Genomic DNA, 23,235 nt, shown 5'->3' with positions numbered 1-23,235 from the left:
AATATAATGATGTCCTGTAATGATGTCCCCATCTTGGCACCATCTTACAGTAATGTCCCCATCCTGGTCATATTCTTATAGAAATGTCCCCATCCTGGTCATATTCTTATAGAAATGTCCCCATCCTGGTCATATTATTATGGAAATGTCCCCATCGTGGTCCCCTTCTTATAATAATGGTCCCATCCTTGTTCCCTTCTTATAGTAATGGCCCCATCCTGGTCCCCCATCTTATAGTAATGGCCCCATCCTGGTCCCCCATCTTATAGTAATGTCCCCATTCTGATGCTCTTTACATACATAAAAATAAATTCTTCTTGGGCTTCTTTCAGACTTCCGTCGGTACGCGGCCGTCGCTAAGCATCGGCGCGACGTACCGACGGACATTGGAGTTTTTTAGCACAACGTGGGCAGCGGACGCAGTGTTTCAATGCGTCCGCTGCCCATAGTAAAGTCCCAGGGAGGAGGGGGTGCAGTTCCGGCCGCACCTGCGCACTTAAAATTGCAGGACCCGATGTATGAAAAAATGTTCCCTTGAACGTTTTTTCGGTAAGACGGTCCGCCAAAAACCGACGCATCCAGTGCACGACGTATGGAATGTGTGTCCATACGTCGCGATGCGTCGGTAATACAAGTCTATGTGAAAAAAACTCATCCTGCGGGCAACTTTGCAGGATGCGTTTTTCAACAGAACGACGCATTGCAACGCTTGGCAAAAGACGGAAAAGTGTAAGTAGCCTAAGGAGCAGGTCCCTGCACCGCAATACATTTCAATTCAATGTGCATTCGAGGACGCACAGTTGGAAATAAGCGCCGACGTTGGTTGGCCCGTGGCTCGCTGGACAGCACAATGGAGCATCAGGGGCCGTGTGTTTGAGACCCTTGTGTAAATGTATATTTTAAAATCTACTTAGCTGCAATGGAGGAACCAGGCTTTGAATCATGCTGCCCGTGGTTTGAGCTGCATTAATTAGGTGACAGGTTCCCTATAATGAGGGTCTCTGGTTGTGTTTGGCACATGCTATTTTATTGTATATATTGCACACTGTGACCCGTCATTGTTAAAATAGAAACATCAAGCTACTCTGAGCAATGAAAAGATATTCAACCAAGGTAAAATGAGTGATAAAACCACAGGAGGGCGTCTAGGGATGCGGGTTTTGGCAATCCCAGCCACTCTCCATAAATCTTAGGTTACAGTTCACAGAAGCACCACGTCCTTAACCTCCCACCTTACTATGGTACGTGTATGACCCTAAGCTGAGTCCATTTTGGGAAATGGTGAATCCTCCCCAGTTTGATAAATATATAACATAAGATTTTCTGTGTAGGAGACACAAGATCCCAGAAATGTGCTGCCATCCATGTTCCGAGGTTTGGGCTTCGAACCACAGTCCTCTAAGTCTCTCCCTCCAGCGAGACCCTTTTTGGGTAAGTCCTGTGTGATGTGATGGATTCATCTGTGTGTAAAGTGAAGCGACAAGTGTCGTGAGGTGGTGCGCTTCCTCTGTTTCTTGGAGTCCTAGTCTGTACTACATTGTTTTTCACTGCGCCACTGATAGGTTTGTTACAACGTAGCCACTATTATAACTTTACACAAAGTACCAGCATAGAGGTGGTATTTTGGATTTCTTTATCGCCTCTCATTGGGGGACTCAGGAACCATGGGTGTATGCTGCTGCCACTAGGAGGCTGACACTATGCACAAAAAAAGTTAGCTCCTCCTCTGCAGTGTACACCCCATCGACTGGCATTATACTCTTCAGTTTAGCTTAGTGTCAGTAGGAGGTGGACACGGGTCTTTGATTAGACCCTTATCTATCTCAATGTGCGTCGTTTCTTTTTAGGTTTTTCCGGAGGGATACAGGGTGAGTAGTCACACCTGTAATCCCACAAAGCGGACTATGAGAACGGTGTGTACTGCCACCCCTTATCCTCATAGATCCCTCAGCAGGACCATGATCCTGGCACACAAGCGTGCTCAGAAGTCCGGTCCGATCCGCCCGAGAGTGAGACCCCCATCCCAGGCTGGGCTTCCTCTCTGTCACAATTGGTGGCCGATCTAACACGGGTGTCTCAAACTCTGGTGTCCGTGCTGGATCAATTACCTCTGCAGACCCCCACAGTAGCCGGCGGGTCGCAGGAGCCTCTGTCCGAGACCTCCTTGATAAGCTGCAAAAGGTCCAGACAGGAACGACGGTCTGAGTCGTCTTCTCGCTCGATTTCGCCACACGGTCCTCCCCTGCGGTCGGGGTCCTTCCAATCCTCCTCCCCTGAGTCAGGCGAGGCGTTCTCTGATGCGCCCTCAGGGGATATTTTGGAGCTGGATTCTAACCAAATCGCCGCCATGAGGGATATGGTCCAGAATCTCATTGGGGCTATAAATCAAACCTGTGATATCAAGGATCCCTCTACGGAACCCGCAGATCAGGTGGTTTCGTTTAGACGGGCTAAACCCCCTTCCAAGTTTTTCGCTCCTCATCCTGAATTCGAGGAAATCATGACCAGAGAAAGAGAGAACCCGACCAGACGTTTTCAGAGGGGAAAACGCCTTGGTGTGTTATATCCTTTTTCTCCAGAACTTACCGCCAATTGGACGGCCTCTCCCTCGGTGGACTCCCCCCCCCCCCCCCCCTGTTTCCAGGCTGTCCACCAACACGGTACTTCCACTGTCTGGCGGAGCATCTCTGCAAAGGATTCTATAACTCTATCGTTAGAATCCTTCAAAGTCAGCTTTTGAAGCGGCTGCAGCCTCTCTATGTCCAGCCTTTGCTTCCACTTGGGTTTCGAAATCCATTTCCAAATGGGCCAAAGAACTTCGTCGAGGTATCCTAGACGGGGCGCCGCCCGCGCAGCTGACTGAGCTTGCCAACCAGATTTCCCACGTTGGTGAATACCTGATCTCTGCCTCTCTGGATGCCTCGTCTCGTGCGGCTCAGGCGTCCAGCAATGCTGTTGCCATCCGCCGGACCGTTTGGCTCAAGGCCTGGCAGGCGGACTTATCTTCCAAGAAGTCCCTTACCAGTCTGCCCTTTCAAGGCTCACGTCTCTTTGGTTCCAAGCTGGACCAAATCATTAAGGACGCCACCGGGGGTACAAGTTCTCTTGTTCCCCAGGCTAAACCTCGTCGCCCTCCTCCTAGATGGCAATTTCAGTCCTTTCGGCCTTTTCGTCGCTTCGCGGCGTCAAACTCCTTTTCCCAGCAGCAACAGAGACCACAGGCACGTCAGGAGAAGACAGTATCCTTTAGGCCCACTCTGTCCTGGCGTCCTCGCTACTCCCAGGGTAGATCCTCCAGGCCCAAGACTGGAAGATCCACCTCGGCATGACTCTCGGCAAGACCTTAGCCCTCCTCCCAGATTGGGCGGCCGTCTTCTCTTCTTCAGGGATGTCTGGATCTCCTCAGTAGAGGACGCGTGGGTCAGGGAAGTTGTATCCTGGGGGTATAAGATAGAGTTCCTTTCACGACCCTGGGATCGTTTTTTCGAATCCCGACCTCCAAAAGATCCCACTCTTGTTCTGGGTTTCTTCGCAAAGTTTTCACAAAGATCATGGCGGCGCTGATGGCCATATTGAGGGTCAGAGGCTTGGTTCCGTTTCCATACCTCGACGACATTCTCATCAAGGCTCCGTCCTTTTCTCAGGCTCACGAAAGTCTGTCCATCATTCTCGACACCCTAGCCCATTTCGGGTGGCTGATCAACCGGAAGAAGTCCTGCCTTATTCCTTCTCAGCGCATCATCTTTCTGGGCATGCTCTTCGACACTCGTCAGACCAAGGTCTTCCTTCCCAAGGACAAGAGATCCACTCTTTGTCGGGACATACGCTTGCTCCAGGGTCCTCGGCCTCCCTCCCTCCGATCGGCCATGAAGGTTCTGGGGAGGATGGTAGCAACATTAGAAGCGATACCCTTCGCTCAATTTCATTCGCGACCCCTTCAGCAAGCCATTCTGTCTCAGTGGGACAGATCTGTCTTCTCCCTGGATCGTCCGATCCGACTCTCTTCTCGGGTCAAACGGTCTCTCAACTGGTGGCTGACGTCACCTCTCATCTCCCAGGGCAGGTCCTTCCTTCCAGTTCACTGGCAAGTGGTGATGATGGACGCCAGCCTGCTCGGCTGGGGTGCGGTTTTTCACCACCTGACGGTTCAGGGCAGTTGGTAGGCGCAGGAATCATCTCTGCCGATCAATGTCCTCGAGATTCGGGCCATCTTTCTGTCCCTCCGCCACTGGGAAAGGATTCTCAGGGGCCTACCGATCCGGATCCAGATGGACAACGCCACTGCTGTGGCATATGTCAACCATCGGGGGGGGGGGGGGGACTCGGAGCTCCTTGGCCCTGGCCGAGGTATCCAAGATTCTTCTCTGGGCAGAGGCAACTGTTCCGGTGATATCCGCGGTGCATATCCCCGGCGTGGACAATTGGGCCGCCGACTTCCTCAGCCACGATGGTCTCGCGGCAGGGGAATGGTCCTTGCATCCGGAGGTCTTCCATCAGGTGTGTCTTCGATGGGGGACTCCGGACGTGGACCTCACGGCGTCTCGAATGAACAGGAAGGTTCCGCAGTTCGTCTCCAGGTCTCGCGATCCTCTTGCAGTGGGAGTTGACGCTCTGGCCATTCCTTGGTCACAGTTCGTGCTACCCTACCTGTTCCCACCCCTTCCATTACTTCCCAAGCTGTTGTAAAAGATCAAAGCGGAAGAGGTGCCGGAGAGCTTGGTTCGTGGAGCTCGTCAATCTTCTTGCGGACGCTCCCTGGCGCCTCCCAGACAGGCCCGATCTGCTGTCTCAGGGTCCGATCTGCCACCCAAATTTTCGGTCGCTCAGTTTAACGGCGTGGCTGTTGAGATCGTGGTTCTGAAAGCGTCGGGCCTTTCGGACCGGGTGATTCACACCATGATCCAGGCTAGGAAGCCTTCATCCTTCAGGATCTACTATCGTACCTGGAAGGCTTACTTCCGTTGGTGCGAGTCCAACCAAGTTTCATCCATGTCCTTTTCCCTGCCTTCCATTTTGGCCTTCCTACAGGCAGGACTGGATTCGGGCCTGGCTCTTAGTTCCCTAAAGGGCTAGGTCTCTGCGCTTTCCATCCTTTTTCAGAAGACTTTAGCCTCCCGACCACAGGTTAAGACCTTCCTTCAAGGAGTAGCACACGCTGTCCCTCCGTACAGGGCCCCTGTGGATTCATGGGATTTAAACCTGGTCCTGGACGTTCTGAGGGTTTCCCCCTTCTAGCCTCTCAGGGAGATTCCCCTGTCAGTACTATCTTGGAAGGTGGCCTTTCTTGTGGCCATCACTTCTATCCGCCGCGTTTCCGAGTTGGCGGCCCTGTCTTGCCGTCCTCCGTTCTTGGTCATTCACCAAGACAAGGTGGTCCTCAGGCCTCCGCCTTATTTTCTTCCTAAGGTGGTTTCCACTTTCCACCTCAACGAGGACATCGTTCTACCTTCCTTTTGTCCAGCTCCAACTCATCCTCTGGAGCGATCGTTGAACAAGCTGGACCTCGTCAGGGCAGTGAGGAAGACGTATTCTCTTTTCGTCATTCCTGATGGCACGCGCAGAGGCCAACCGGCTTCTAAGGGAACTATTGCTCGCTGGATCAGAACGGCAATTCTGGAGGCTTACCGGGTCAAGAACAGAGTGCCCCCTCCTGGGATCAAGGCTCACTCTACTCAGGCAGTCGGCGCCTCCTGGGCGGTACACCACAGGGCTTCCGCCCCAAAAAGCTTTGCAAAGCGGCAACTTGGTCTTCCATCCACATGTTCGCCAAATTTTACAAGGTCCATACCTACGCTTCGGCAGAAGCCAGCCTAGGCAGTAGGATCCTGCAGGCGGCAGTGGTGAGTCCTCTGACCTGATGGAAGTCTGTTTTTTTCCCACCCCAGGGACTGCTTTGGGACGTCCCATGGTTCCTGTGTCCCCCAATGAGAGGCGATAAAGAAAACAGGATTTTTGGTTGCTTACCGTAAAATCTGTTTCTTGGAGCCTCCATTGGGGGACACAACACCCTCCCAATGTTTCTGTTGTTTTATGTTCGGTGGGGTGTACACTGCAGAGGAGGAGCTAAATTTTTTTGTGCATAGTGTCAGCCTCCTAGTGGCAGCAACATACACCCATGGTTCCTCTGTCCCCCAATGGAGGCTCCAAGAAACAGATTTTACGATAAGCAACCAAAAATCCTGTTTTTGCACTATTACCAATATCGTTGAATGTTTTGATAAGACGTTGCCTTTTTTGTAGGCAGGGGGATGCCCGAGACGGTGCATTTAGGCAGTGGTGATTCTGCTGTGCCAGTGCCATTGGGAAGATCTAGGTGAGTGAGGACGAATACTTGATGAAGCTTCAGTATTCCTGTAAGAAACACTTTACACTTTTAGCATCAGGGTAAGTGAACATGTTTACACATACTAAGTCTTAGGCAGGTTTCACACGTCCGTTTTTTTTTTTTTTTACAATACCAGAAAAAAACAGTACCAGAGATGTTAGTGTCTGTGTGTGTGTAATACTTGGGGCACACATGTGGCAACGTGTGCCGCATATCAGTACCACACGCAGAATTTCTCATGATTATCTGTTGTGACTGACCTGAACTGTGGTGACTTTTTCCCCTGTCGCTGAGGACACCGTAGTTCAGCCCGGCTGGGAACACAGCATCACTGGTCAGCGGTAACCTTGATAATGTCACCCCTGGTCAATACAGCTCATTCACCAGTGGTTCTCAGCCTGGATGGTCGCATCTTGGCACCATTCAGGTTGAAAACTATTTATTCCCCAGACATGGATTACGGCATGGGACAAAACGGACAGGTGAGGGATATTGTGGTTTCTTTATTTTTGTTTTATTACAGGAGGCGAGGGATTCAGTGTAATTAGGCTTTTGGTGAGTATATCTGTGTTTGTTATTTTTAAATAAAAATGAAAAACTGGGGGGGGGGGGGGGGCGTGGCCTGGACTCAGAGCAGAGCGGGCGTGTCTAACCTGGGCTCCCTAGACTTTCCCGTTCTGAGACCCCTAACTGGTATCTGACCCCAAGAAAATACCCATACTATATGGGAACATAAGGCTTCTCACCTTGCCTTCCCTGCGGCTGGAGAAATCCCGTGGCAGAAGGACGCCGGACAGCGTTTACAGCAGCCAGGAGAGGAGATGCCATTACTGCCTCCCTGCAGGACTCCAGCTGCAGATAGACCGCGGCAGAGGACGAATCTGCAAAGCAGGTGCTGGGACGCGAGGCAGGGAGGGAGACCGCGGCACAGCACGGAAGGTCCCGGTGAGTGTGGGAGTGCCGGAGGTGCAGGGTGAGGACGCTAATCACAGCGGCGGCCATCTTACCACGTGGGCTGCTGGGAGCCGCAAACTCTTGGCGACGGTCGCTTGCAGTACCCCCCTGCTACCTACTTCTATCGTCCCCACGCGTCCCTCTGCTTCGTCTGACCCCGGTGGAGGGCGCAGTGCTGTACCTGTCTGGGATTTTGGTGGCCTTCCTCGGGCTTTTCCTCCCCCCTCCCTGGACTCCCCCTTTTTGACGCCAAACGCAGTGACTCCACAAGAGAGACAGCACGGTGGCGCAGTGGTTAGCACTGCAGCCTTACAGCGCTGGAGTCCTGGGTTCTAATCCCACCCAGGACAACATCTGCAAAGAGTTTGTATGTTCTCTCCGTGTTTGCGTGGGTTTCCTCCGGGTACTCCGGTTTTCTCCCACATTCCAAAGACATACTGATAGGGAATTTAGATTGTGAGCCCCATCGGTGACAGTGATGATAATTTGTGCAAACTGTAAAGCGCTGCGGAATATGTTAGCGCTATATAAAAATAAAGATTATTTATTATTTCTTTAAGAGAGCAGACTCTTAACTACAGACAAGGCTGCATACATTGACTTGCTCACAGTCCATAAAACCCCAAACCATACCCCCCCACTGAGCTCAAAATTCATGCTCACAGTCCATAAAACCCCAAACCATACCCCCCACTGAGCTCAAAATTCATATAGGGGAAAGGCACTCGCTGTTGGGGAACTTATCTGCCTGATGTAGGCACACATGCCTTACAGATCCCCCCCCACCCCCCGCAACCATATATCTGCTATTAAAGGCCCACAGGTGTACAGTCATGGCCAAAAGTTTTGAGAATGAGACAAATATTAATTTTTCCAACGTCTACAGCTTCATTTTTTCTAATGGCAATTTGCATATACTCCTGAATGTCAGAGTGATCAGCTTAACAGCAATTACTGTACTTGCAAAGTCAATATTTGCCCAGAAAATAAACTTTAACCCCCAAAACACATTTCAACATCATTGCAGTCCTGCCTTAAAAGGAGCAGCTAACATCTTTTTAATGATTGATCGCCAGCCCTGTCCTCATCAACACCCACACCTGTGTTAATGGATCAATCAGTCATGATTAAGTAAGAATGACATCACTGAACACTTTAAAAGGAGGCTGGTGCTTGGTATCATTGTTTCTCTTCAGTTAACCATAGTTATCTCTAAAGAAACACGTGCAGCCATCATTGCACTGCACAAAAATGGCCTAACAGGGAAGAGTATCGCAGCTACAAAGAATGCAGCTCAGTCAACAATCTATCGCATCATCAAGAACTTCAAGGAGAGCGCTTCCATTGTTGTCAAAAAGGCTCCAGGGCGCCCAAGAAAGACCAGCAAGCGTCAGGACCGTATGTTAAAACTGTTTCAGCTGCGGGATCGGACTACCAGCAGTGCCGAGCTTGCTCAGGAATGGCAGCAGGCTGGTGTGAGTGCTTCTGCATGCACTGTGAGGCGGAGACTCTTTGAGCAAGGCCTGGTTTCAAGGAGGGCAGCAAAGAAGCCACTTCTCTCCAGAAAAAACATCAGGGACCGACTGATATTCTGCAAAAGGTACAGGGAGTGGACTGCTGAGGACTGGGGCAAAGTCATTTTCTCTGATGAATCCCCTTTTCGATTGTCTGGGACATCTGGAAAACAGCTTATTCGGAGAAGAAGAGGTGAGCGATACCACCAGTCTTGTCTCATGCCAACTGTAAAGCATCCTGAAACCATTCATGTGTGGGGTTGCTTCTCAGCCAAGGGAATCGGCTCACTCACAGTCTTGCCTAAAAACACAGCCATGAATAAAGAATGGTACCAGAATGTCCTCCAAGAGCAACTTCTCCCAACCGTCCAAGAGCAGTTTGGCGCCCAACAATGCCTTTTCCAGCATGATGGAGCACCTTGCCATAAAGCAAAGGTGATAACTAAATGGCTCATGGAACAGAACATAGAGATTTTGGGTCCATGGCCTGGAAACTCCCCAGATCTTAATCCCATTGAGAACTTGTGGTCAATCATCAAGAGACGGGTGGACAAACAAAAACCAACAAATTCTGGCAAAATGCAAGCATTGAATTATGCAAGAATGGACTGCTATCAGTCAGGATTTGGTCCAGAAGTTGATTGAGAGCATGCCAGGGAGAATTGCAGAGGTCTTGAAGAAGAAGGGTCAACACTGCAAATATTGACTTGCTGCATTAACTCATTCTGTCAATATAACCTATTGGTACTCATAATATGATTGCAATTATATTTCTGTATGTGATAGAAACATCAGACAAACACTAATAAAAACCAGAGGGCAGCAGATCATGTGAAAATATAATTTTGGTGTCATTCTCAACTTTTGGCCATGACTGTATATGGGCAAAACCAAAAAACGTACTGGACTACCTCCAGATTCTGATACCCACTCCGGCGACATGGATCGTTTCCTTAATACAAATAGCCAACACAGGAACACAAGATCCAAATCTTCCACTAAGACCTCAGGTGATGGCTCCAACTCACATGATCTACCAGCCCACCAGGGCTCCCATGATAGAATGACTGATGAAGGGGATGATAACAACGAACTCCCAGATGATGTGTCTGTAAATGAGCATAGCAAATTTATTAGATCTCTTCCCATCAAAACAGACTTGGAAGTCTTTGCCTGCCGTATTGAAAATTCCTACAAAAAAGAGCTCCATGCTCTTAAATCAGAATTCACATCCCGAGTGGAAGACGTGGAGAAGTCCCAGGAAATCATTCTACAAGAATTACAAACTCACAGAGAGGTCATAGCTAGCCATGCTCAGAGACTGGAGGAGTTTGCGACCGGAATGGAGGACTTAGAAAACCGTAATAGACGTAACAACATCAGAATTCGTCGCCTTCCTAAAACTATAAATCCCTCTGACCTAGATTCTACTGTACAGAAACTATTCCTTGAACTCTTAAATGATGAGGAGGGAGGCTCAATTGAGTTCGACCGTATACACAGATCCCTGGGACCCAAGCCGTCATCAGAATCGAGACCTAGGGATGTTATCTGCAGAGTACACTGTTATGCTTGAAAAAGGTCCATGGACCGAAACGTTGCAGATGGCAGAATAAATACGGGAGCTGTTTTTTCACAATTGCTGTGGTGCTGTCCTTCTCTTCATGCGCTTCTGGATTTACCTACTGGGATGGATCCCCTGGTGAGGACGTGCACTCTGCTGTCCATAGAGACATTGCCATTATAGGGTGCGGCTTTACTATTAATATTTGATACTTACACTGTTATAAAATCAAGGAGGCCATCATGCTAGCTGCCAGGCAGAGGGGCACTATTAACTACTGTGGAACACAGATTTTATTACTCTCAGACTTATCCAGACGTACATTACAGCTCAGAAGAGCATTACGTCCCCTACTATCGCTCCTCAAAGAAAGAGACATTACGTATAAATGGGGATTCCCATTCCAGCTGATAGCCTTCAAAGGTGGGAAAATAGCCATTTTCCGTAATCTGGGTGATCTGGCCAACCTTTTGGGAACTTTTGAGCTGCCAATGACCGACCTTTCTGATTGGCCACATTCTCCCCAACTCCCAGATATCCCTCCAAGATGGCTGAAAGCAAAGCACTCTAAGCAGCGCAAGAAGACTGGCTCCCCTCCAGATCCAACATGAGAGGAGTCTTCATCGCACGCTGTCTCCTCCTGTGAAGTACTTTACTTTACTCTCATAAATTGTCATAAGTTATACTGACTCTTACACTGATTTGGTTTTGAATTACACACGCTTAGTCGTGGACAATTTTCTATTGGTTTACAAACCCGGCTACTTGATTCTGGGGTAATCTCACTTATAAACATCGGTGTTAAAATCTACGCCAAAATGATATCAAAGAGACTTAATTGCCTCTTGCCCCTTCTGATTAACCAGGATCAAGTAGGCTTTATACCCGGAAGAAAGGCAAGAGATAATACTATTAGATCTATCTCTCTGATTGACAGAGCCAATAAAAAAGGTGATCCTTTATGTATACTATCGATAGATACAGAAAAAGCGTTCAATAGAGGCATTGAATTACAAAAAAAAAGCGTTGTGGAGTATTATAGCCCTTTATGAGTCCCCTTCTGCCCGGGTCAAGGTGAACGGTTCATTGTCAAACCCTTTCTGCATGCGAAACGACACAAGACAAGGGTGTCCATTGTCCCCTTTGCTCTATGTTTTAACCATGGAACACTTGGCAGTTTCAATTCATAATAACCCTTCCATAGCAGGAATGAAGTTCCAATCAGAAGAACACAAACTAACACTATTTGCTGATGACATATTCGTGTACATTACTTCTCCTATCACCAGCTTACCTAATATCTTATCGGAATTGAATAGCTATGGAGCTTTAAGTAATTTTAAAATTAACACATATAAATCTGAAATATTTAATATCTCGTTACCACCCTCCCTAGTTTCACAGCTGTGCTCCTCGTTCCCATTTAGATGGCGATCAGACTCCCTTGCTTACTTGGGTATAAACTTAACCGCCAAGTCCTCACATTTATATGATGCCATTTATAAAATAGCCCTAAATAACGCAGAGATTGACCTGGAGAAATGGAACAAACTACATTTATCTTGGCTTGGGAGAATTAATGCAATCAAAATGGATCTTTTGCCACGTCTCCTTTATTTCTTCCAGACCATTCCCTTGTATCTCCCGGCTTCCTTTTTCTCCAGGCTCAAGACAGCGATAACGAGATTTGTGTGGTCTGGTAAACGCTCACGTTTGGCATACCATCTCCTGAGAAGAAGTTAACAGTCCGGAGGACTGGGCCTTCCGGATTTTTTGCTCTATAGCGATGCTTCCCTTGGAACTTGCGTTCTTGACCTATTTCATCATAAGCTAAGTAAGAAATGGGTTGACCTGGAGATGAAGCTCTCGGGACATAACTCAGCAACACACTTCTGGAGGGAGGGCCTTGGGAAGGCTCAGAGAGATGATCTGCTTTTCTCCATCGCCTTTCATTGGGGGACACAGGAACCATGGTGTATGCTGCTGCCACGAGGAGGCTGATACTATGCAAATAAAAAAGTTAGCTCCTCCTCTGCAGTGTACACCCCACCGACAGGAAGTAGGATATTCAGTTTAGCTTAGAGTCAGTAGGAGGTGGACACGGGTCTTTTCATTAGACCCTTATCTACCTCAATGTGCGTCGTTTTCTTTCAGGTTTTTTCCGGAGGGATACAGGGTGAATAGTCACACCTGTAGTACCACAATACGGACTATGAGTACGGCGTGTACTGCCACCCTGTATCCTCATATCCCACAGCAGGACCAAGAGCCTAGCACACAAGCGTGCTCAGAAGTCTGGTCCTGGCTCCGTCCCCCACCCACTCGCCCACCAGAGCCTGTCGGTTGGAGGAGACGGGGACGTCCATCATAGCTCCCTGGACGTCTGATACCTTCACCGGTTTGAGGTTAGTAACAGGCGGCGTGGGATGTTTAGATGAGTATTCCTGCTCCCCTTCCTCTGGGTCCTTCTCGGGGTGGCATGGGAGGAGTTTTCTCCTTCGCGCGGTGGCCCCTTTGAGGGCCCACTGTCTGGGCGACCGCACTACCCTTTTTGCTGCAGCCGCTCTAGTCCCCGAGTGGCGCGGCGGTCCTTCTGGCAGCCGCGCTTAATTTTACTTCGGCCGCTCCTTTCTGACGCGGCGGCGCGCATGTCTCCTCGCGTGGCCGCCGCGCTGCTTTCCCTGCACTGTCTAGGCAGCCGCACAGCCCCTTTTTGCTGCGGCCGCTCCTTGCTCTGGGTGGCGTGGCGGCCCTACTGGCACCCGCGCTGTTTTTTTGCAGCGGCCGCTCCTCCCTCTCTGGCGCGCACACAGCCGCGCCTTTTTCCACCGGCGACCGCGCCTTTCTGTGGGGCCGTTGCGGCGGGCCTGCAGGCAGCCGCACTGCCTTTTCCTGCGGCCGCGCTCTTTTCTGTCCTGGCGCTGCCATCTTGTGGGCGGCCGCGCCGCTTCCTGGCTGCACGTCCGCCGTCGCCGCGGCCCTCTCCGGCTTCTAATTTAGGCCCTGGCTTCTCCCGGGGCCTATTTCCGTCCGCGACTCCGCCCACTTCTCTCCATCGGGCGGACTTTTCTCCCGCCCAACTGGTTCATTTCGGCGCATTGGGGGACACAGCAGGCGGTACTGACATGGCGGTTAGCCCCGCCCACTTTCTCCTGCACCCCCAAGTTTGTTTTTCGGCGCCAGGAACGCCTTGTCCCACTCCTTGCGGCTGCAGCTGGTCCCAGACTGAAGGGGCCAACCAGCAGTGTCCCAGAAGTCTGCTGTCTGTCTGCATTTCTGCATTAAGGATCATCGCTGAGGTGCATCTTCTATCAAGATCCTCCTCTGGGCAGCTATGCAGCCTTTCCATCCGAAGATCGCTCCGCCTGTCGTGAGTAGCTCTGCTCTGCAGACTGACACTCCTCTGCCCTTCTGTCTATGTCTAATTCTCAGGGATGTCGCTCTCGCCCTCCTACTCTGCCTTAGTCAAACACTTTGCGTTGTCATCTCTCTGTCAGACCTGTAGCAACCCCCACCCAGGACCCTCCTGCTGTTCCGCTACAGAGCGAAAACTCCACTCCAGCCTGGGTTTCCTCTCTATCACAATCCATAGCGGATCTAACACCGGTATCTAAAACCCTTGTGTCTGTGGTTGATAGGTTGCCCCTGCAGACCCCCGCAGTAGCCAACGGGTCGCAGGAGGCTCCATCTGAGCCTTCCGTTATAGACCGCAAAAGGTCCAGACAGGAACGCTGGTCTGAGTCCTCTTCCCGTTCCATTTCACCCCACGATCCTTCTCTGCGGTCGGCTTCCCCCCCCGGTCCTCCTCCCCTGAGTCAGGCGAGGCTTTCTCTGACGCACCTTTGTAGGATATTTCGGTGCTGGATTCGAACAAAATCCATGAGGGATATGGTTCAGAACCTCATTGGAGCGATAAATCAGACCTGTGGCATCAAAGAACCCGCAGACCAGGCAGTTTCGTTTAGACGGGCTAAACCACCTTCAAAGGTTTTCGCTCCTCACCCTGATTTAGAGGAAATCATGATGAGAGAAGGAGAGAATCCAGCCAGACGCTTTCAGAGAGGAAAGCGCCTTGGCGTTTTATATCCCTTTTCTCCGGAGCTCACCGCTAATTGGACTTCTCCCTCGGTGGATCCTCGGGTTTCCAGGCTGTCGAGAGACCAACACTGTCCTTCCTCTATCTGGCAGAGCATCTCTGAAGGATTCTAATGATAATCATAGAATCCTTTGCGAAGTATCCAAATGGGCCAACCCGCTCCGTCCGGGCATCCCGGACGGGGCTCCACCCGGACAGCTAGCTGAGCTTGCCAACCAGATTTCTCTTGTAGGTGAATACCTGGCCTCTGCTTCCCTGGTTGCCGCGTCGTGTGCGACTCAGGCTTCCAGCAATGCTGTTCCCTTCCGTCGGACCGTTGGCTCAAGGCCTGGCAGGCGGATTTGTCTTCCAAAAAGTCCCTTACCAGCCGGCCTTTTTCAGGGTTCACGCAGCAGAGGCCACAGGCACGTCCAGAGAAGAAGAGGGTATTTTTTTTTTTTAGACCCACTCCTTCCTGGCGTTTTCGCTACTCCCAAGGTAGATCCTCCAGGTCTAAGACTGGAAGTTCCACCTCGGCATGACTCTCGACAAGACCCCAGCCCACTTCCCAGGCTGGGCGGCTGTCTCCTCTTCCTCAGGGACATCTGGATCTCCTCAGTAGAGGGCGCATGGGTCAGGGAAGTTGTATCCTCCGGATACAAAATAGAGTTTGTTTCACGACCCCGGGATCGTTTCTTTGAATCCCGACCTCCAAGAGACCCCTCTCTAGTTCCGGGTTTCTTCGCAACCATTGCTTCTCTTCTCAAAGCCGGGGGTAATTGTTCCCGTCCCAGAAAAAGCACGGTTTACAGGTTTCTATTCCAATCCTTTGTGTGACCGATAAAAGAAGGCAAGGTTCATCCCATTCTGGATCTCAAATTGCTGAATAGGAGAGTTCATCTGAGACTCCTCAGGATGGAATCCCTTCATTCACTAATTGCTTCCATGGAGGCTCAAGAATTTCTGTGTTCCATAGATATTCAAGACGCCTACCTCCATGTCCCGATATTCCCGGGACATCACAGATTCCTGGGCTTTGCGGTGCTCCAGGACCCTTTTCAGTTTGTCGCCCTACCGTTCGGTCTCGCAACCGCTCCCAGGGTTTTCACGAAGATCATGGCGGCACTGATAGCCATCTTGAGGGTCAGAGGCCTTGTTCAGGGGACTGGTACCTTTTCCGTACCTCGACGACATCCTCATCAAGGCTCCGTCCTTTTCTCAGGCTCACGAGAGCCTCTCCATCATCCTCGACACTAGCCGTTTTGGGTGGCTTGTCAACAAGAAGAAATCCTGTCTTGTTCCTTCGCAGCGCCTCCTTTTTTTTTTTTTTTTTCTGGGCATGCTCTTCGACACTCATCAGATCAAAGTCTTCCTTTCCCGAGGGCAAGAGATTCGTCCTTCGTCGGGTGGAACACTTGCTCCAGGGTCCTCGGCTTCCCTCCTTCTGATCGGCCATGAAGGATCTGGGGAGGATGGTAGCAACATTGGAGGCAACACCCTTTGCTTTATTTCATTCACGACCTCTTCAGCAGGCCATCCTGTCACAGTGGGACAGGTCTGTCTTGTCCCTGGATCGTCCAATCCATCTCTCTCCCCGGGTCAATCGGTCCCTCAACTGGTGGCTGACGTCACCTCTCATCTCCCAGGGCAGGTCCTTCCTTCCAGTTCTCTGGCAGGTGGTGAAGACGGACGCCAGTCTGCTCAGCTGGGGCGTGGTGTTTCGCCACCTGACTGTTCAGGGTCGTTGGTCGGCGCAGGAGTCTTCTCTACCGATCAATGTGCTCGAGATTTGGGCCATCTTTCTCGGCTTTCGCCACTGGGAAAGGATTCTCAGGGGTCTACCTATCCGAATCTAGGCGGACAATGCCACGGAGGTGACATATGTCAACCATCGGGGGGGACGCTGAGTTCCTTGGCCGAGGTATCCAAGATCCTCCTCTGGGCAGAGGCAACGGTTCCGGTGATATCCGCAGTGCTTATCCCCGGCGTCGACAGTTGAGCCGCCGACTTCCTCAGCCGCGAGGGCCTCTCGTCAGGGGAATGGTCCTTGCATTAGGGGGTTCTTACATCAGCCTTGTCTTCGATGAGGGACTCCGGACATGGACCTCATGGCGTCCCGAATGAACAGGGAGGTTCCTCGGTTCGTCTCCAGGTCTCGTGAACCTCTCGCAGTGGGCGTCGACGCTCTGGCCATTCCTTGGTCGCAGTTCGTGCTCCCCTATCTGTTCCCAATTCTTCCCTTGCTTCCCAAGCTGTTGAAAGGGATCAAGGCGGAGGAGTGCCGGCCATTCTGATCGCCCCGGATTGGCCCAGGAGAGCTTGGTTTGCGGAGATCGTCAATCTTCTCGCGGACGCCCCCTGGTGCCTTCCAGACAGTCCTGATCTGCCACCCGAATTCTCGGTCGTTCAGTTTAACGGCGTGGCTGTTGAGACCGCAGTTCTAAGAGCGTCCGGCCTTTCGGACCGGGTGATTCTCACCATGATCCAGGCTCGGAAGCCGTCGTCTTCCAGGATCTACTATCGTACCTGGAAGGCTTGCTCCCGTTGATGCGAGTCCAACCATGTTTCATCTATGTCCTTTTCCCTGCCTTCCATCTTGGCCTTCCTCCAGGCAGGACTGGATTCGGGCCTTGCTCCGAGTTCCCTCAAGGGCCAGGTTTCTGCGCTTCCCATCCTTTTTCAGAAGACTTTAGCTTTTTGGCCACAGGTTAAGACCTGCCTTCAAGGAGCAGCCCATGCTGTCCCTCCGTATAGGGCCCCTGTGGATTCATGGGATTTAAACCTGGTACTGGACGTTCTGAGGGTTTCCCCCTTTGAGCCTCTCAGGGAGATTCCCCTGTCAGTTCTATCTTGGAAGGTGGCCTTTCTTGTGGCCATCACTTCTATCCGCCGTGTTTCCGAGTTGGCGGCCCTGTCTTGCGGACCTCCGTTCTTGGCCATTCACCAGGATAAGGTGGTCCTCAGGCCTCCGCCCTCTTTCCTTCCTAAGGTGGTTTTCACCTTCCACCTCAACAAGGACATCGTTCTACCTTCCTTTTGCCCAGCTCCGACTCATCCTCTGGAGCGATCGTTGAACAAGCTGGACCTCGTCAGGGCAGCGAGGATCTACCTGGCTAGAACGTCCACTTTCCGGAAGACGGGTTCTCTCTTCGTCATTTCTGATGGCACGAGCAGAGGCCAACCTGCTTCTAAGGCGACTATTGCTTGCTGGATCAGAACGGCAATTATGGAGGCTTACCGGGTCAAGAGCAGAGTGCCCCCTCCTGGGATCAAGGCTCACTCTACCCGGGCAGTCGGCGCCTCCTGGGCGGTGCACCACAGGGCTTCCGCCCTGCAGCTTTGCAAAGGGCAACTTGGTCTTCCATCCACATGTTCGCCAAATTTTACAAGGTCCATACCTATGCTTCGGCGGACGCCAGCCTGGGCAGAAGGATCCTACAGGCGGCAGGGACATCCCATGGTTCAAGTGTCCCCCAATGAAAGGCGATGGAGAAAACAGGATTTTTGGTTGCTTACCGTATAATCTGTTTCTCGGAGCCTTCATTGGGGGACACAGCACCCTCCCAAGTTGAACAGCTCTGCTTATTGTGTTATACTGTTTACGTTTGAGTTCTTTGAACACTCTTTGAGTGTTTGAAACTGTTAATCTGTGGAGCGCTGCGGAATTTGTTGGCGCTATATAAAGTTTATTATTATATTATTATTCTTTCTCTTTTACACGTTGCTTCTCCTACTGCTTTCACACTAACTGAATATCCTACTTCCTGTCGGTGGGGTGTACACTGCAGAGGAGGAGCTAACTTTTTTATTTGCATAGTGTCAGCCTCTTAGTGGCAGCAGCATACACCCATGATTCCTGTGTCCCCCAATGAAGGCTCCGAGAAACAGATTTTATGGTAAGCAACCAAAAATCCTGTTTTTGTTACCAGACATTTAGCTCTGTTCGTTAAACATGGCATTCAAAAATTAAATTTCTCCTCCATACCAGGCCCCCTGACTCCAATTTTCAATAATCCAGATTTTCCAGCAGGCCAAGATAAGATCATGTTCTTACACAAACCTAAAGATAGCTGTCCAGTGGTCCATGACCAAACCTCAATTAAGCCCTTGAGGACTATCTTTGCCGAAATGGAGCCGCAGCCGTGTTCGTGGTTTTTCCATGAGCAAATTAAAAGCTATCTCATAGAGTTGTCTAGACGGGCTGACATCTTTAGACAGCTTACCCCCTTTGAGTCCACGTGCCTGGGTGGGGGCCCTCCGACTCACACGATATCACTGCTATATAAAATGTTCCAGGGACACCAAACAATCTCACTTGATCCTCCTACGTTTTTCTTAAAATGGGAAAATGAACTGTGCAAACAATTGACTCCGGAGGAACGCCTCACGAGTCTCTTATTCACTTTCAAATCTTTACTTTGTTCAGATTACCAAGAAAGAAGCTATAAACTTTTGACTAGATGGTACAGGTGTCCATCCAGTATCCATCTCATGTTCCCCACTACCCCCGATACTTGTTGGAGGTGCTGGAGGGACAAGGGTGCATCTGGTGGTCCTGCCCGCCCTTACACAATTTCTGGGTGAGCATCTTTGCGCACTACAATAAATTATTTCTTCAAAAAGTCCAGCCTACTATGGAACTGGCCCTGCTGTCTATATGTGACCTCTCCATCGCCAAATTCAAGAAAAGCTTGCTACGACATTTCCTAACAGCAGCGCGTAATGTGATCCCCCGTCTCTGGAAGCAATCAATATCCCCCTCACGTGTTGATTTTCTTATGGAACTAAACCACATATATAGAATGGAACAATTGATCGGTCAGGATACCGGAACTTCAGACAAAGTGTTTAACACTTGGTCTCCTTTGGATTGCTTTCAGAGAGACTGAGGAACTGAATGCTTGGCTACATTGATCGACCCTATTGGACCACTTGGGGCCCATATCCATCACTTCTTTAGAAAGCGAACATCAATATAACATCTATACCTTCGTATAAAAGAATCACAGATTCAAATCAGTTGGGACAGAGGACCAGATTTCCCCCCCCCATTTTTTTTTTTACTACTTTTTCTCTGCTCCCTGCATGGTCTAAGCTTTTTCTAGAGTCTCTAGTTGACATTAAGAGTTATGGTGAGCTTAGGCACTCTTACTTTCATCTGACAATTTAGTTTCACTTCAGGCTATTTGTCGGCTGAATAGTGGGAGCATCTGATACATACACTATAGACTAATATTATCAAAATTAATAAACCTTTAACTTAGTTAGAGGTAATTTGCTCTCAAAGCTGCAATTATACCAACTTGTTGATTAATGCAAAAGTGATTAAGTATTTTATTATAAAGTTCTTCATATATTGTATTATTCTTACATTCTTATATGTGCCTATAATTGCATATGAACATTTGATTTCAACTATATTTTCATTTGCAACTTAATAAACTTGATTTACACAAAAAATGAAAAACTGTGTTTTGATTTATTTCTAATAAAATACTTTATTCTGGCTGTGTGTTTATTTACAATACAACAGTAGGATTAGTAATGGATAGGTGTCTTATAGCCGTGGTATCCACAAACACCCCACAAATATGAACCCCACTTGCCACCGTTACAGGGCAAGTGTTAAGAGCCGGGCAAAGCACCAGAATTGGCGCATCTAATAGATGTGCCTCTTATGGGTGGCTGTGAGCTGCTACTTTTAGGCTGGGGGGAGGGGTGAATATCCATGGGTCCTTACCAGCCTTAGAATACCAGCTGTCTGCTTTAGCAAGGCCGGTTGTCAAAAATGGCTTGGGTTTTTACCTATTTTTTTTACATTACAACCTGTGTTTAAATATGTTTAAATCCGATTTGTGTGTGATGCATCAGCACTAAATAGTCTGAGTTGAAGTGAGAAAAATATAGGCATAAATTATATTTATGGGATCACATATCTAAAAATTGGCTTGTGTATATGTATTTACCCTTTTTGCTATGAAGCCCATAAATAATCCTAGTGCATGCAATTCCCTTCATGAGTCCAAATCTTAGTGACAGGACGTCCCCCTGTGTGCAATCTAAGTGTTACATGATCTGTCCGTATATACACTTTACATATCCTGAAAGGCCACAGAGACTGCAACACTTTTAATCAGGAGGCACCACTAACCGAACATCATGAAGACCAAGGAGATCTCCAACAAGTCAGGGACAAATTTGTTGAAAAGTACAAGTCAGGGTTGAGTTGTAAAAAATTATCCCAAACTCTGATGATCCTCGGAGCTCCATCAAATGGAAAGAACATGATACCACAACAAACCTGTCAAGAGAGGGCCACCCACCAAAGCTCTCAGCCCAGGTAAGGAGGGCAGTAATCAGAAATCCAACACAAAGATCATAGGTGACCCTGAATGAGCTGCAGAGTTCTCAAGCAGAATATGGAGTATCTGTCCATATGAACACAATGCGCCGTACGCTCCATAGAGGTGGCCTTTATGGAAGAGTGGTCAGATAAAAACCTTTACTTACAATTTTTGTGTGTAAGGCTTGTTTTGTGTTTGCCGAAAGACATGTGGGAGACTACCCAATTATATTAAGGAAGGGGCTTTGGTCAGATGAGACCAAAATCTAACTTTTTGGTCACCAAGATATACGCTATGTCTGGTTCCAAACCAACACAGCTCATCACCCCAAGAACACCATCCCCACAGCGAAACATGGTGGTGGCAGCATCATATTGTGGGGATGTTTTCGGCAGCATGGACAGGGATCATGGTCCAAGTCGAGGGGAAGATGGATTTGTGCAAAATAGAGATATTCTTGAGCAAATCCTATTTTAGTCTGTCATTGATTTGAGACTGGGACAGATGTTGTTTTTTTAAAATCAAAATTTTTTTTATTGATTTTTCTAAAGATTTACACAAAGAAAAAAGTAAAAACAACAACATCATCCAGACAAACATTGGAAAAACACAGTTCTCCACCACTCAACCTTAAGAAGCCTAAAGCATGAGTTATTTATACATCTTGGCTCTACAAAACCAGCATAATTAGAGAACAAATATTTGAACATAGTAACAGTAGTCAACCCAGTAACATATAACTTGTGGAAGTACTAATACCATTTTAATTAATTTTAATTTGAGGCATCATATAAACATAACTCAAAGCAAGCCGAGGCGGAATCTCCTCAGTTCCCTAGATGGTAAAGCATGGCCATCGATCCATAGACCCCATATCTTGTCAAATTTAGAGATAGCATCTCTTTTAAGGTCTATGCCTTTTTCCATATTTACTATCCAGTTAACTTAATCAATAAATTCTGATATCATAGGCTCCTGATCTGCTATCCATTTTTGGGCTATCAATTTTCTTGCCATATATAGCATACGTGCCGCCGCGATTTTGCCGTACTCACCATTAGACAGATCTTCAACATATCCCAATATACATACTAATGGGGAAAGCTCTGTGGCAATTGAAAAAACGAGATTGGGACGTAGGTTCACCTTCCAACAAGACAATGAGCCAAAGCACACTGCTAAAGCAACATTCGCGTGGTTTAAAGGGAAACGTGTAAATGTTTTGGAGAGGCCTAGTCAAAGCCCAGACGTTAATCCAATTGAGAATCTGTGGTCAGACTTGAGGATTGCTGTTCACCAGAGGAAACCGTCTAATTTGAAGCTGGAGCAGTTTTGCCGAGAGGAGTGGGCAAAATTCCCAGTGGAAAGCTCATAGAGACTTATCCAAAGCGACTTGCACCTCTAATTGTTGCAAAAGGAGACTCTGCAAAGTACTGACTTTAGGGGGGTCAATAGTTATGCACACGAAAGTCGTCAGCTATCGTGTCCAATTTGTTGTTTGCTTCACTGAAAGAAAAAGAAAAACAAATGTTCACAATTGTAGGCATGTTCTTTATATGAAAAAATCCAAAAAGAAAATATAAGTATCCAAAAGCAAAATATACGTTTATATAATAACCTTTACTGGAAAATAATAAGAAAGAAACATGATTGTACAACACAATTAAAAACCATGCAATACATGCTGAAACACCCACACTAAAACCAAGTGATGAAGAGAGGGGGCGCAGTATGCCAGCCAGTCAGCACATATAATAAGGTAAATCAGTCACATAGGTTAATCTTTAAATAATAGTACTGCTGCAAAATAGCAATTCAACACATAATCATTAATACATGTATATATCAAAAAAGTGCATATATAAATGCTCTAATGTTGAAAGCTATTGTCAAAATGACATAAGCAACACGACCAGAAAAAGTATATGGTTGATGATGATTAATCCATGTAAAATACTGACCAGGATGGTACACACCGCCCCCTCACTGCACTCCAGCGCGCGTTTCGCTACCGCTTCGTCAGGGAGTGATGTTCTTTATATGAACTGATACCAACCCTTAAAAAAAAATCAGTGAAATTACAGGTTGTGAGGCAGCAAATCACAAAAAATGCAAGGGAGTGTGAATACTTTTGCAAGCCACTTTAATTCTTTATTCAGCATATGTGCATTTGAGGATAATTGTTAGTGGTTACACAGTAGAAGCCTGTCTATGTGTAATACTTGATCGTTGCTACTGTTCTCTCAGCAGAATTACTTGAGTACTATTGCTTTTATAGCTTTTATCTGTGTTCTCCCAGATTTCCAATGAGCCCTGCGGCCGGGGAACAGTCAATCTTACCTGGGAGAGGTCTAGGAAGACAGATGTCCACCATCCCAAGAAGCATAACTCCTAAAGTAGGAGGCTCACCTACCGAGACATCCATAAGGCCTGAAGAAAGGAGGTGAGAAATCAAGCGC

The 23,235-nt window shown here is 48.5% G+C and overlaps 1 protein-coding gene across 1 annotated transcript in view; it reads left to right on the top strand.

The window, feature by feature from the left end:
- Positions 1 to 23,235, top strand: part of PIWIL2 (piwi like RNA-mediated gene silencing 2) — a 243,951-nt gene that overhangs the window by 23,436 nt on the left and 197,280 nt on the right. The window contains exons 3-5 of the mRNA XM_069766984.1: positions 1,332 to 1,431; positions 6,241 to 6,313; positions 23,076 to 23,219. Coding sequence (XP_069623085.1) covers positions 1,332 to 1,431; positions 6,241 to 6,313; positions 23,076 to 23,219 — 317 coding nt within the window. The remainder of the gene's footprint in view (positions 1 to 1,331; positions 1,432 to 6,240; positions 6,314 to 23,075; positions 23,220 to 23,235) is intronic.

The sequence above is a fragment of the Ranitomeya imitator genome, chromosome 4 (assembly GCF_032444005.1).
Source record: "Ranitomeya imitator isolate aRanImi1 chromosome 4, aRanImi1.pri, whole genome shotgun sequence".
In the NCBI taxonomy this organism is placed as follows: domain Eukaryota; kingdom Metazoa; phylum Chordata; class Amphibia; order Anura; family Dendrobatidae; genus Ranitomeya; species Ranitomeya imitator.
Note: the sequence above shows the minus strand (reverse complement) of the source record. Positions and strands in the feature narration are given on the sequence as shown.